General features: G+C 33.2%; 1 protein-coding gene across 2 annotated transcripts in view; it reads left to right on the top strand.

The window, feature by feature from the left end:
- Positions 1-14,234, top strand: part of DPH6 (diphthamine biosynthesis 6) — a 452,167-nt gene that overhangs the window by 126,132 nt on the left and 311,801 nt on the right. For both annotated transcript variants that reach the window (XR_013395132.1, NM_001266595.1), the window contains 1 exon segment: positions 10,911-10,972. Coding sequence is in view for 1 of the 2 variants with exons in the window: in NM_001266595.1 (NP_001253524.1) it covers positions 10,911-10,972 (62 nt within the window). In the remaining variant the exon portion in view is untranslated.

Genomic DNA, 14,234 nt, shown 5'->3' with positions numbered 1-14,234 from the left:
TCAGAAGTCAAATTGGATCATATCATTGTTTTGTTTGAATTTCTCGGTGTTCATTATGACCTTAGTTTCAAGCATAAACTCCTTAAAATGAAACAGAAGGCCATATAGGACCTGGCTTTTGTCTACATTTTTAGCTTCAACTCTTCCACCTTCAGACACTCTCTACTCAAGCTTCTTTCAGTTTCCAGTACTCATCATCTTGAAAACTGATAAGAACGATTAGGAAAATGTTTCAAGAATAAATATTTCAAATCCCTTCTTTAAAAAAAAAATTCTCTGTGTTCCACACATCTTTCACTTATTATTTGTTCTGTACACCCCAAATGCTTTATAGTAATTTTTAATGTACAAAAAGGGGTATTTGAGCTATCACCAGCAGTTATTGATTATCATTAACTGCATAACTATACTTAATATTATTTATTGGTCATTTATTTCATGTATGCCATTGATTCTAAAAGTGAGTCTATAAAATATCTAAGTCTACTTTATGTTACACAGAAGTAAAATTATCAGTTCATAGATTTTCTGGCCTTGTAAAATTAGTTTAGAAGTATTCCCTCTTCTTCAATATTAGTTTTCTTGAAAGAGTTTAAGAAAGATTGCTATTAGCTCTTTAAATTTTTGGTAGAATTCAGCCATGAAGCTATCTGGTCCTGGGCATTTGTTTGATGGGAGACTTTTAATGACTGATTCAATCTCCATAGTTATTATTGGTCTGTTCAGATTTCCAACTTCTTTGTGATTCAGTCTTGGTAGGTTATAGGTTTCTATGAATGTATCCATTTTGTCTAGATTGCCCAATTTGTTGGTATGTAGTTGTTTAGAGTAGTGTCTTATGATCCTTTGTATTTCCATGTTACCTGTTATAATGTCTCCCCTTCTATTTCTGATTTTATTTGAGTCCTGTCCCTGTTTTTCTTAGTCTGGCTAAGGGTTTGTCAGTTTTGTTTAGCTTTTCAAGACAACTCAGTTTTAGGCCAGGTACAGTGGCTCACGCCTGTAATCCCAGCACTTTGGGAGGCCGATGCTGGAAGATCACAAGGTTGGGAGTTTGAGACCAGCCTGGCCAATATGGTAAAACCCTGTCTCTACTAAAAAAATACAAAAATTAGCCAGGCATGGTGACACATGCCTGTAGTCGCGGCTACTCAGGATGCTGAGGCAGGAGAATCACTTGATCCCAGGAGGCGGAGGTTGCAGTGGGCTGAGATCATGCCACTGCACTCCAGCCTGGGCAACAGAGCAAGACTCTGTCTAATAATAAAATAAAATAATTAAAATATAATAAAATAAAATTCTGTTTTATTGGTTTTTGCATTGTTTTTCCAGGCTCGATTTTCATTTATTTATACCCTAATCTTTGTTATGTTCTTTGTTCTGCTATCTTTGGGCTTGTCTTCTTTTTCTAATCCTTTGAGCTATAATGTTAGGTTGTTTATTTGAGATCCTTCTTCCTTTTGGATGTAGGCATTTATTGCTACAAACTTTCCTCCTAGAACTGCTATTGCTGCATCCCATAAATTTTGGGATATTGTGTTTCCACTTTGTTTTTTGTCTCAAGATGTTTTTTAATTTCTCCTTTAATTTATTCTTTGACCCAGGAAGATAGGGCCATATGCTCCTTCAGGAACATATTGTTTAATTTTCACGCACTTCTTAATTTTCCGTGATTCTTTCTTTTATTGATTTCTAGTTTCATAGCATTGTGGTTGAAAAAGATACTTGAAATGATTTTAACCTTAAATGTGTTAAGACTTTTTTGTGGCCAAACATATGATCTATCCTGGAGAATGTTTCATGTGCACTTGAGAAGAATTTCTATGCTTTTGGAAAGGAATGTTCTGTAAATATCTATTAGGTTCCTTTGGCCTAAAGTAGTTCAAGCCCAATGTTTCCTTATTGATTTTCTGTCTGGAAGTTTTATCCAATGTTGATAGTGGAGTACTGAATCTCCTGCTATTATTGTGTTGTAGTCTATGCCTCTTCAGACTTGTTTACTTTATATATTTATGTGCTCCAATTTGGGTGCATATATGTTTGCCATTGTTACATCCTCTTGATGAATTGGCTCTTTAATCACTATATGATGACCTTTATTGTCTTTTTTACAGTTTTCGACCTAAAACCTTTTCGGTCTAAGATTAGTATAGCTATCTTTGCTCTTTTTGTTTCTATTTGCATGGAAGATCTTTTTTTCCATTCCTTTAGTCTATGAGGGTGTTTTAAGGTGAAAACTGAGTCTCTTGTAGGCAGCATGTAGTTGGTGCTCACTTTTTCATCCATTCTGCCTCTCTGTATGTTTGACTGGAGAATTTAAAACATTTACATTCATAGCAAAGAAGTCACATGTTGAGACAACTCGTAACACAACCTCTAAGAGCTGTAAGCATTTAAGTCTAACTGTAGAAATAGAAAATCTGAAAAATTGAAATAAGGTCCTTCCTGAGATAGTCACTTTCATATATGTAAGCTCATTTTTTTAGAGATTATATGACCAGTCTTCTTATCTGTTCTTTTAAATAAAAATTCTGTCATTTTATTTCTAAAAATAATTATAGAATAATGGTGTGTTCAGCAGGAGCCTGGGAACAAATAAAAATTATATTTACCCACAAAACAGTTCGAGTTTTAAAAATGGTATCTACTTGTTCAGTTAGCCAGTAAGCCTGGTAGAGATAGGAGGAGATTTCAGGAGTGTGTGTGTGTGTGTTTTAGTTTGAAAGCTACGTGAGGTATTCAGTTCTTGTATTCAGTGGATTTATCAAGAATTATAGACAGACTAGAAATTGCTTCTCAGAATGATTATACCTTTTCTAATATCACCTACTGATTTTACAGTAAAACTCTAGGCTACAAAGGTTGAGATGAGAAGACAATTCACTTTACTTGACTCTTAAAAATAGCATTGTCAACCATTTTGTGATGTCTCTCTCTTCATATGTTGGGCTGTTCTGAAAAGATAAACCTCCACTTGCTTTCATGACAGTAGATAATAAATTGATACAATTCAGCTGAGAAGTTGAAAAATGCATTGAAAATAATGGGGCATAACATTGTAGGGTTAACATTTATTCATAGATGATGCAATTAAATAAAACAGGCATTAACTTCAAGGTCAGTAAGTAAAGTAATAAAATTGAATATTTTAATTGAATTGTAATTGCTTCCCATTGATACATGCAAGTAAAGTAAAATAGATGTCAGCTCTGCAAATTATGGTTCTTCCTCCTAATTAATTTCTTAATTCTGCATGGAGTTGTCAGTGCCTAGGTCTTGTTGTGGGTTTATTCATCCACCCAGCTTCCATCAAGGAATGTCTGTATGACATGATGAAATGGCTAGGTGTCAGGGTTTACAGTAAATTTTTTCTGTACTTTGGCAAAAATATTGTTGGTAACTCAAAGTAACATATTCATGTATTAGAGTTAAAATGTACTTTAACATTGTCCTGGATCCTATGGATCATAATCTGCATTAATATTGATATTTCTTGATATTGATATTTATGTTAACATTAACTAATGTAATTGTCTCAGTGATTATAAAGGTTTTTATAGGGAGATATATACATAAAGACTCATATTCCATAATTAACTGGCTCAAGAAGTAAATTGTACTGACTGCTAGGATTTTGATGAAGCACAATTTGTGTCTGTTCACAACCCAAGCTTTACTAGAAAAGAGACACCTAAATTGAATAAATTTTAAAAAAAAATCTTTTGCAAGGACTGAGGTAAATTGAAGCTTTTAGATAAAGTTGAATTGCATTGAAAAAGCCAATGAACTGTTGTGGCTTTTTCAGAGGCTTTTAATAGCTCCTTCAAAGGTTTTAATGTAATGCAGTTTTATGTAAAATAAAATAAGAATGATGATGTTACAAAGATTAACAGAGAGATTTTTAAAGTATACTAAAATTGTGTAGGATCTAGATACTAGGGTTTATTTAAAGAAAAAGAAAATTGTGCCTTTTGGACGAGCTGCATTTACCAGTTGAGTGGCTACTAATTAGAAATTGAAAATTGAATGGATGTGTAAGATGGATTTTAAATTTACTGAGATATTGTTATATATTAATATACTTTAAAATGATTTTATAGGATAGAATTATTTGAGTGCAAATATATTGATATATTAGCATCATTCTTTAGTTGTGCTTAGAAACATAAGTGGGTTCTTGTTGGTAAAGTAGAGATGCTGTGATGTCTATCTTTTGTGTTAAAATTTAACTCAGACATTGACTTTTTTAAAATGTTTCTCTCTGAGCCATTTAAAACAAAAATTTAAAAATAAGTCTATTGAGAAATATATTTTATTAATGCTAATATGACCCTGACCTTCCTTTCTCAATTAAGAAGGATCATTCAGAAATCTTTGTGTATATCATCTAATTAGAAAATACCAAAACCAAAATACATAAAATGTAAAACTAAAATCTTAGAGCTTCATAATTATAGATAAGCTAACAATTTTTCACACTAAAGAGATCTGTTTTTTCAGATCTTTGTTTTAAAATTATTTTAATAATCATCTTATATTTAGGGAAATGAAAGTAAATATTATAAACACTGTGCATACAATGCTTAGATGTTGATAGATTAGGAAACTTGTGGAATATGGGGAAGTGTAAGAAAATTAAGTATTCATCTTTAATTATACTTATAAAAACAATTACTATGAGTTTTTGTTTTCATGTATTAATAGTTTGATATTTATGGAATCATTGGTGTGCTAAGCATTAAAGAATTTCTTGAGGAAACTTCTGTATCCAAATATATTCTGGGGTAGGATGAATAATCTTCCTACAACATCCCTAACATCCCTGATATCATCTGATGCTTAGTAGTTTCAGATGATTTAGAAAAGATCTCAAAGATCAGGGTGGCTTCAGGCCATTGCTTTTGCAAGGACAGTAACTGGAATTGCTAGGAATCTCTGGATTTTATCCAAGAAAATATGTTCTGTAAACAATCTGCAGTACATGGCATATGGACAGTGATCATGAGGTCCCCAATGACTTGTCACTTTCTAATGAACAGAAAAATTGAAGCAAAGGCAGACTGTGCTCAGGTAAAGTATTCAGATATTCAGATAAAGTAACCAGCAAGGCATCAGGAGAAAAAGACCTTTGTAGTTATTATAATCAAGTACAGTGGAACATGTTAGCCTGATAGAAGTAAATATTATAAGCTGTGTTGAATTCAAGTATAAAAATCCATTCAGAAGAGTATGCAGGCTATTATATTCAATTTAAACAAGTAGTTTCATTACTAAAACCTAGACATTTTATGGAAAAGAATTATAGTCTGTTTAAATAGTATCACATCATGATATAGGAACACCTAAATCATTGTTCTTGCCAAAAAAGCCTACCTAAATCACCTGGCATAACCTCTGAAAAATATGTTTTAAAATTGTTTGTTTCTTACATCCTGCTAATTCCTTGGTTTTAGATGTCCTTTGAAACCATCTTTCATGTATGTGAAATGCTTCTGCCCTGTGTAAAATGTCTAAAACAAGCTTATTCAACCCATGGCCCAGGATGGCTTTGAGTGCAGCCCAACGCAAATTTGTAAATTCTCTAACACTATGAGATTTTTTTTATTTTTATTTTTCCAGCTAATCAGCTATCATTAGTGTGAGTATATTTTATATGTGGACCAAGACAATTCTTCTTCCACTGTGGCCCAGGGGAGCCAAAAGATTGGATACCCGTGGTCTAAAACCTCAGGCCCATGAATCATAGCAGCATATACACCCTCACTAAACTTTACCCAGACCCTATTACCAAACCTGTAGATACGCATGAAGCTTATTTTATTATTAGCTCTGAGAGAAAAGAAATTTGGCTCTTAAATATTTTAGATAGTTTCTAGTTGTACAATAGTCTCCTTTTGTAGTGAAATTATCTCTAATATGTCTCAGGAAAATATTTGAAAATTTTTCTCTAATGTTTTAAATGTTATTTATTTCAATGATTTTAGCTTCCTGGAATTTGTAGTGCTTAGCCCAAGCTAATGTATTGAAAATATTTTCATGAATACAGAAAAGTGTTTAAATGACCAACTAATTTTTACCAAGCTGTAACTGTGTGAAGACCACAGGTTCATGTGGAAAGTGTGTTCAGGGTGTTTTACATTATTTACTGACTCATATTTAAAGGCAAGCCAAATGACTTTATCCACTGTGGAATACAGCCATCTCTGAAATGAGATATAACTGCTGTTTCTATACTTTAACAATTCTGAACTGGGGCTTGATACTGTACGATGAATTAAAAGACTGCAAGAAAAATGAGATCTTATGGTGCCTACCTGTGTAAAACTGTATGCTCTTAAATTCCCTTTTATGCCTTACAGGCATATATTTGCATATATTTACTTCCAGGCTCATGCATAGAGTGCAAAACACAAATTCTCAGATTCAATCATGGGAGACTTTTTAAATGATGCCCTAATGCTGACTGTGATATATGTATGTGTTGTTACACACACACACACACACACACACACACACACCACACACACAGAGTTGGAGGGAAAGCTAAAAAGTGACTTCCAGCCATGCTGACCTTGTATATTCATGCTTTGGATTTTAACAAATTTCCCAAACCCATGGCAGTCATAGATAAATATAAGAAGGAAAAATGTGAAAAACATAATTGTGCTGGAAAACATTGTAAACATCTCTGTTAGCTAGAAATGAAAAGACAAAAAGTAGTGAACAGGACTGAAGTTGTGCGCTGTAATGTAGGGATCCAGGAAGCAGGCCGAAGCAGTTGGGCGGTCATGTCCTGTGGGGAAGCAGAAATGGGAAGTGCCCTACATGAGGGAGAACCTCAGAGAGATCAAGAAAAATATAAAATCCATTTGTTTAAAAAAGTAGTTATTAGAAAAATAAATCGCCCAGAATGAAGCAGTAACAGAGTGATGTGAAAACCAATTAGAAATTTTAGAAATGAAACATAAACATAGTCATGAAAAAAAACCTCAGTGGGTGGAATAAATGCTAGTCACGTCAAAGAGAGAATGAGTGCAGTGGAAAAAAAGAGAAAAAGTAATTCACCAAGAAGGCATAGAGAGAGCAAAAAAATAGAAAAAGCCACAGAGAGAGGAAAAAAATAGAAAATGCAATTAAAAAATATGGAAGCTAGATTGGGAAATTGCAGTATTTGTATAATATGTGTTTCAAGGAAAAAATAGAAGGCAGAAAAGCAGATATAACTGAAAATACCCTAGATTTGAAGAAAGACATGAGTTTTTGAATTGAAAGTACACATTAGGTGCTGTCCAGTACTAATTAAAATAAACATATGCCTGGACACCTTGAATTAAGATTGCAAACTGTAGAAGGTATGTTGAAAATTGTGTCATAGGTATGTTGAAAATTGTACAATCTAGCATATAGAAAATAAAGATTCCTTATATGGGAGCCACTATCAGACTGACATCATAATTTTCATTAGGAACCGCAAATGCCAAAAGTAACATATTGCAACTAAACTATTGTGACAGAAACATAGAGACATTATGAGACCTGTAAAAACTAGGAGAATATACCACTCACAGATCTTCAGTGAAAGAATAAAGAACAAACTTCAGTTAGAAATAGATTGATTCAAGGAGAAATGAATGACAAACAATAGTGAGCATAAACATTGTAAACTATGTTGATAACCTTAATTTTTCTTGCTAAAAATAATGGAAAAAAATTCAACACAATAATAACTGAAATGGTGAAGCCTGTGTAGTGTCTATTTAAAACATACTAAGTTCTGGTCTAAAGGATGCTGAAGATAGTTAATACATTAAGACTTTAAAACTATGGTTTTGAATGTATGCAAAAATTCACAGATGATTATCTGAAAAGTAGAAATTCACTCTATAGCATTCTAATTAGCAGAGTAAAACATTAAAATAATTTTCAACTCAGTATGAGGCAGAAAAAAAAGAAAAAGATATAAAGCTTAATGTAACAGAAAATTTATACTAAGATGCTAGAAGCAGGTCCAGCCATATAACATAAAATTATTAAACTCGGTTCTTTAGGGTCATATTTATAAGATTGGGTGAAACAAAAGAAACCCAATTATATGTGGGCATCTACAACAATACAAAAAATTTGAGAACAAATAATGGAAAATATATATATGGAAGATTAACAAAAGAAAGCTGGTGTCGCAGTGTTCATAGAAGACATATAGATTACAAGATAAAAATCTGATGGAGATGAAAAAGTCACTACTTAATAAGCAGAGTAATTCTTTCAAAAAGTTTTAGAAATTATGAGTTTGTGCACATATAACAACATAGCTCTCAAATATATTAAGGAAAAATGACAGAATTATAAGAAGAGATTATTAAAACCAAAATCATAATGGGAGTTTTTTTTTTTACCTTATTATTAGAAACTGATGGTTCATGGATAGCAAAAATTTTTAAGGCCATAAAAGATTTGAAGAGCAAAATTAACAAGTATGGTCATGATTTTACGTGTTTGGGTACAGAATCTTGCTTTCAACAGATAGAAAACACTTTCATTCAAGCACAGATGGAGCATTTATAAAATCTGATCATGTTCTAGACCACAAGGAAACTTTACCAAATTTTTTAATTTTATTTTGTTAAAGCAGTTGTGGGTTCACAGCAAGTTAAGAGAAATGTACAGAGATTTTCCACATACCCTGACCCCATACCGCATGAGCTCCCCCGTTATCAACCTCCCCTGCTAGAGTGGTACATTTGTTAAAATTGTTGAACTTACAATGACACATCATAATCACCCAAAGTTCATAGTTTACATTAAGGTTCACTGCTGGGATGTACGTTCTATGGGTTTTGACAAATGTATAATAACGTATTCATCATTACAGTATCATACAGAGTATTTTTCTACCCTACAAATCCTCTGTGCTCTGCCTGTTTAACCTTGACTGCCCCCTGCCCAAAACCCCTGGCAATCACTGACCTTTCTACTATCTTCATAGTTTTTTCTTTTCCGGAATGTCATATAGTTGGAATTATACAGTATGTAGCTTTTTCAGATTGGCTTTTTTCACTTAGTAATACACATTTACATTTCCTCCATGTATTTTCATGGCTTGATAGCTGCTTTTTTTTTTTTTTTCTTTGGCACTGAGTAATATTTCATTGTCTGGATGTACACAATTTACTTAGTCATTCACCTACTAAAAGACATTTTGGTTGCTCCAGATTTTCACGATTGTGAATAAAGCTGCTATAAACATCCATGGGCAGGTTTTTGTGAAGACAAAAGTTTTGATACCTTTGGGTAAACACCAAGGAACACCATAGTTGGATCATCTAGTAAGAATATGTTCAGTTTTGTAAGAAACTGCCCAACTGTCTTACATGTATTCCCATTACAAAGTGACTGTACCGTTTTGCATTCCAATCAGCAATAGTATTGCTTTACATCCTTGCCAGCCTTTGGTGTTGTAAGTTTTCCAGATTTTGGCCTCTATAATAGGTGTGTAGTGGTATCTTCTTGTTTTATTTGCATTTCTCTGGTGACATATGATGTGGAGGATCTTTTCATATGCTTATTTACCATCGATATATCTTTAGTGAGGTGTCTGTTAAGGTCTTTTTGCCCGTTTTTAAATTGGATTGTTGTTTGCTTATTGTTGATTTTTAAGAGTTCTTTGTGTATATTAGATACTAGTCCTTTATCAGATGTTCTTTTCTCTCAGTCTATGGCTTTTCTTATTCTTCTTACATTGTCTTTCACAGAGCAGAGGTTTTTAATTTTAATGAAGTCAGCTTATTAATTGTTTCCTTAATGGATAATGCTTCTGGTGGGGTGTATTAAAATACCCCATAACCAAGGCCATCTAGATTTTTTTCCTGTTATAGGAATGTTATAATTTTGCATTTTACCTTTATGTCTACAATCTATTTTAAGTTAATTTTGTGAAGAGTGTAAAGTCTGTGTCTAGATCCATTTTTTTTTTTTTTGCCTGTGGATATCCAGTTATTTCACACCATTTGTTGACAAAACTGTCTTTGCACTATAGTATTGCCTTTCATTACATTAACTTTTGTAAATGAATCTAGGCCAATATATGTAAATATGAATGTAAATATCCAAAATTAATTCATTTATTTCATGGCCGACTTGTGACATGTGATTTTTTTCCTGGCTGATTAGTCTTGGTGTATAGAAAGCATTCATGTAGCTCACACTTGTCTCCCGCACTCCATCACCTATGTAAACGCTACTGTTATGTCAGTTTAATATCTTTGTTAAAGGTTATGCACATGCTGTTGGCACAGTGATGATTTTTCAGAGTTGTCTGTATCTTTACTTGAAAAATACATTGTTGCAAAGGAGTCATTGAAATGAAATCTCATTTAATTTAATAATGCAATTATTTGTGCCCATATGCTACTATTAAGTGAATTAATACTTAAGCATAACAGTCTACTGCTATTTTCTACTCTTACTGTCTAAGTAAGAAGTTTGAAGTTTAAATAAAATAGGGATAAATCAGAAAATTAATGCTGTTGTCCATCCGTAAAATAAACTGTAACCATTAAAATACAAAGAATTAAAAGTTTAGGTATTTGAAATGATACTCTTTTTTTCTATCCTAAAATTCCAGACATTTTTCTATCCTCAAAATGAGTAAAGGAATTGAAACAATGCATCTGGTAGTTGACACAGTGCAATTGAAATAAATGGAAACTTAGTTTTCAGAAGCAATAAAACCAGTTACCCAAGGGGAATAGAAAAGTAAATACTAGCAAAGTACATTTTACTTTATGAGCAAAGCAATTAAAATATATACACACTGCTTTCCTAGGCAAGGAGGGGCCAAGGGAAAGGGAATGTGTCTTTAAAGTTCCTATCTGATAGTTATCTTTAAAAAATTTAACCTTTCTTGGCAGGCTTAGATCCTGATAAGCATCTTGGGAAAACCCTGGATCAAATGGAGCCATATCTCATAGAGGTAAGAATTTATACTAGATCTCAAAATACAGTCATCTAAAGGAGAAAACAAAATAATGCCATGATATAATGATTACAAAATGTATTTTATTTTAGAAAAAATCAAATACATTTATAGTATATTTATGAAAAAAATAAACTTCAAATGGAAATGAAAATGTTTAAATTATAAAAATTAATTACCAACTTGTTAACCCAAATATAAGACACAGTTATACCTAAAAAGAAATTGCTCTGTCAGAAAGTCTATTTTTATTAAAATGAACACTATATTCTATATAAAATGTGCTATACTATTAAAGTATCTGATAGTTTGTGTGATCACATGCTTTGTCATCAGAAACAGGAGTAGAAACTTTCTTTAGAGATTAATGTAACCCCTTCTCTTTTACCAATTAAGAAACTGACTTGCAGCATAGTAAAAAAAAAATTATCCCAAGATTTCAAATTACTCTACTTAACTTCTTATTGTGAAACCCTAAACATGTTTTAAACATTAAATATTCAGTTGTTTTCATTTACTCTTTCTATTCACTGTACTATATTTTATTAGAGTTTTAGAGCAAATGTTGTGTTTAGTATGGCAATGCATCATTAACTAGAATGTTTAATTATTACACTATGTGGGGTATTTATATTCTATCATGATGATGGAAAAAAGAAAATCTCTCTCCTATGAAAGAACCTATCTCTTTTAACAAGTTATCATTTTCTTTTCCCATGCTCTTAATTCATCAATATTGTCTCTGGGCTGTTTTAATACCATTGCTGTTGTTAGCAGTTACACTTTTCAATACCTTCATGGGTTTTACCTTTTTGGGGGAGTTATTTGTAATTGATTATTTTATGGTTTATCAATCAATATGTACCAAATGCCTAGAAATCTCTGAAATGTTATTTTTTATAGTGTTAATCCCTTAATAATTATTATTAAGCATCTAGTATATTCCAGGCAGATAGTAAAGATTAAAAGAAAAATGAAATGATTATATAATTGTGACAAATTGTATTTGGTTTCTAGATAATTTGGTGTCATTTATTTAAGTCAATTTATGGAACATGGTTGCTTTCTATGCTTATCTGATAGGACGTTTCTCACAGCAATTTGTTCTGTAGCTCCATTATATCATGTTTACATCTGTTCACTGCCATCAGACTAAATTTAGCTTCTACCAAAACATTGTATAGATTTATGGAAATGAAAGAAAAATTCAGAAGTGAGAGACTGGCGTTAGCCAAAGTATTGGCCAAAAGAGCTATTTCCAAAATTTGAAGTCATAAGTTTAGATTTTAAGTGTGTTGATATTCTTTGTAGAAAAGGGAAACAAGGTTTTGAGAAGCACCATGATGTTGATTATGAGTTAACCTTCGTATTACCATAGGATGTTTAAACACAAAATGCAAAATTCATTTTATTCAATGATTCTTTAGCAAGTTCCTCAACTTGCTCTGGCAATCTTACATTTCCCTAGAATTATTTTCTACCCATTCTCCATAATGGCTATTTTATTCCTTCTCCACTGTCCTAAAATTTAAAATCCCTTCACCTTACCCCTTACTTTAAGTGGATGACGCATCTTCCTTCACAGAGGAAATAGGAGCCATGATATAAGAGATCGCACTGCCTCCCTCCCAACTCCAGCACCACCCCTACTAATTTCCCTGTACCTACACCTATCCTTGCTTACTGTAACTGGGAGAAGTGTTCTTTCTTCCTTATATGGCTAAGGCCCTACCTGTGCTTGGATCCTGTTCACACCTGCCTTCTCAGAGACATCGCAGTCAACCCACCCCCTCGACTGTCTTCATTCTCAGTCTCTTTGTCTCCTTCACATCAATATTGGAACATAATACAGACTGTCCCATCCTAAAGACCCCCTTTCTCCACCCTAGTTTTTCTCTGACTACCTCTCTTTCTTCTTTGCTTCAAAACCAAAATATATAGAAGTGTTATCTGTATTCATTGTCAGTACTTCTTCATGTCTGAGATGCCTCAAGTACCTGGAATCTGTCTTCTCATTCTGCCTCTAAACGGATACAGCTGTGACCGAAATCACTCACGATACCCATTTTGCGAAACACAATAGATACTTCTTAGTCCGTATTTCCCAGTTACAGACGCATCTTGAAATGCTTCTAGTTACACTGATGGAACCACACTTTCCTCGTTTTTCTGCTTTCATTCTGGATAGTCCTGCTCTTTTACTGATTCCTAGTTTAGGCTCCATTTTCCCTCTAGAAATTTTTTCTAGGTAATCTCAATCGCTCTCTTGACTTTATTAGCTATATTCTGATGACTCCCAAGTCTTTGTGGTCCATATTTATCAGCGAAACTTCAGTGCCCACAGATACCACAAATTCAGTCTCTACATACTCGATGGTAGCCTTGATATCCATCGTTTTTTGCCATTCCTTTTGTCATCACCTTAATTCAGATGCCTGTTACTTCAGGCCTAGAATAATACTGACACCTCCAAATTTGCCTCTACCTTCTATTTTATTTTCCAAAGAATTCTGTTTGCTTCTTGCCCCAAGATAATCGTTCTAATATATTCTACTGTATTTGTGTCACTCAATCAAAACTTTAAATGAGTCCTCATTGCCTACAGACAAAAATCCAAATTCTTTAGACTCCTCTTTCCCTCACCTGCTATATCTAACTCATTAACATGATCTTGTCTGCTCTATTTCCAGAATATATTCTATTATAACTCCAAGCTCTTCTCACTGTCTCTACTACTACCACCATACCATAATCACCTCTTGTCTGGAATACTACCTCAACCTCTAACTGGTCTGCTTACTTCCACCATTGCCCTGCCGTGATCCGTTATTTATATAGATATCAGAATGATATTTTTCAAGTGTAAATCAAATCATATCCCTACTTTGTTTAAAATGTAAGTGGGTTCTTATTGCAATTAGAATAACATACAAACAGCGATAGATCACAACTTGTGAGAGCCTATATGATCAGCATCCTATCCATCTTTTCAGGCTCATCTTCCACGGTTCTCCCATTCTCTGTCTCATTCCCTTAGCTGTAGCCGCATAGGTCTCTTTATTACTTAAACACACTTTATTCACCCTTTTTCTCATTAGGACCTTCCCCTGCCTGAAATGTTTTGTCCACAGACTATCACTGGTTAATACCTTCTCATTATTTAAATGATAATTTAAATGCCACCTCCTCAAAGCAGCTTTCCCTGACTACTCTAGCTAAAGCAGATCTCTGCAAATTATTTTATGTGTTCATCTGTTCA

Source organism: Macaca mulatta, chromosome 7 (assembly GCF_049350105.2).
Source record: "Macaca mulatta isolate MMU2019108-1 chromosome 7, T2T-MMU8v2.0, whole genome shotgun sequence".
NCBI lineage: Eukaryota > Metazoa > Chordata > Mammalia > Primates > Cercopithecidae > Macaca > Macaca mulatta.
The sequence above is the reverse complement of the archived record's forward strand: the minus strand, read 5'-3'. Positions and strand labels throughout refer to the sequence as shown.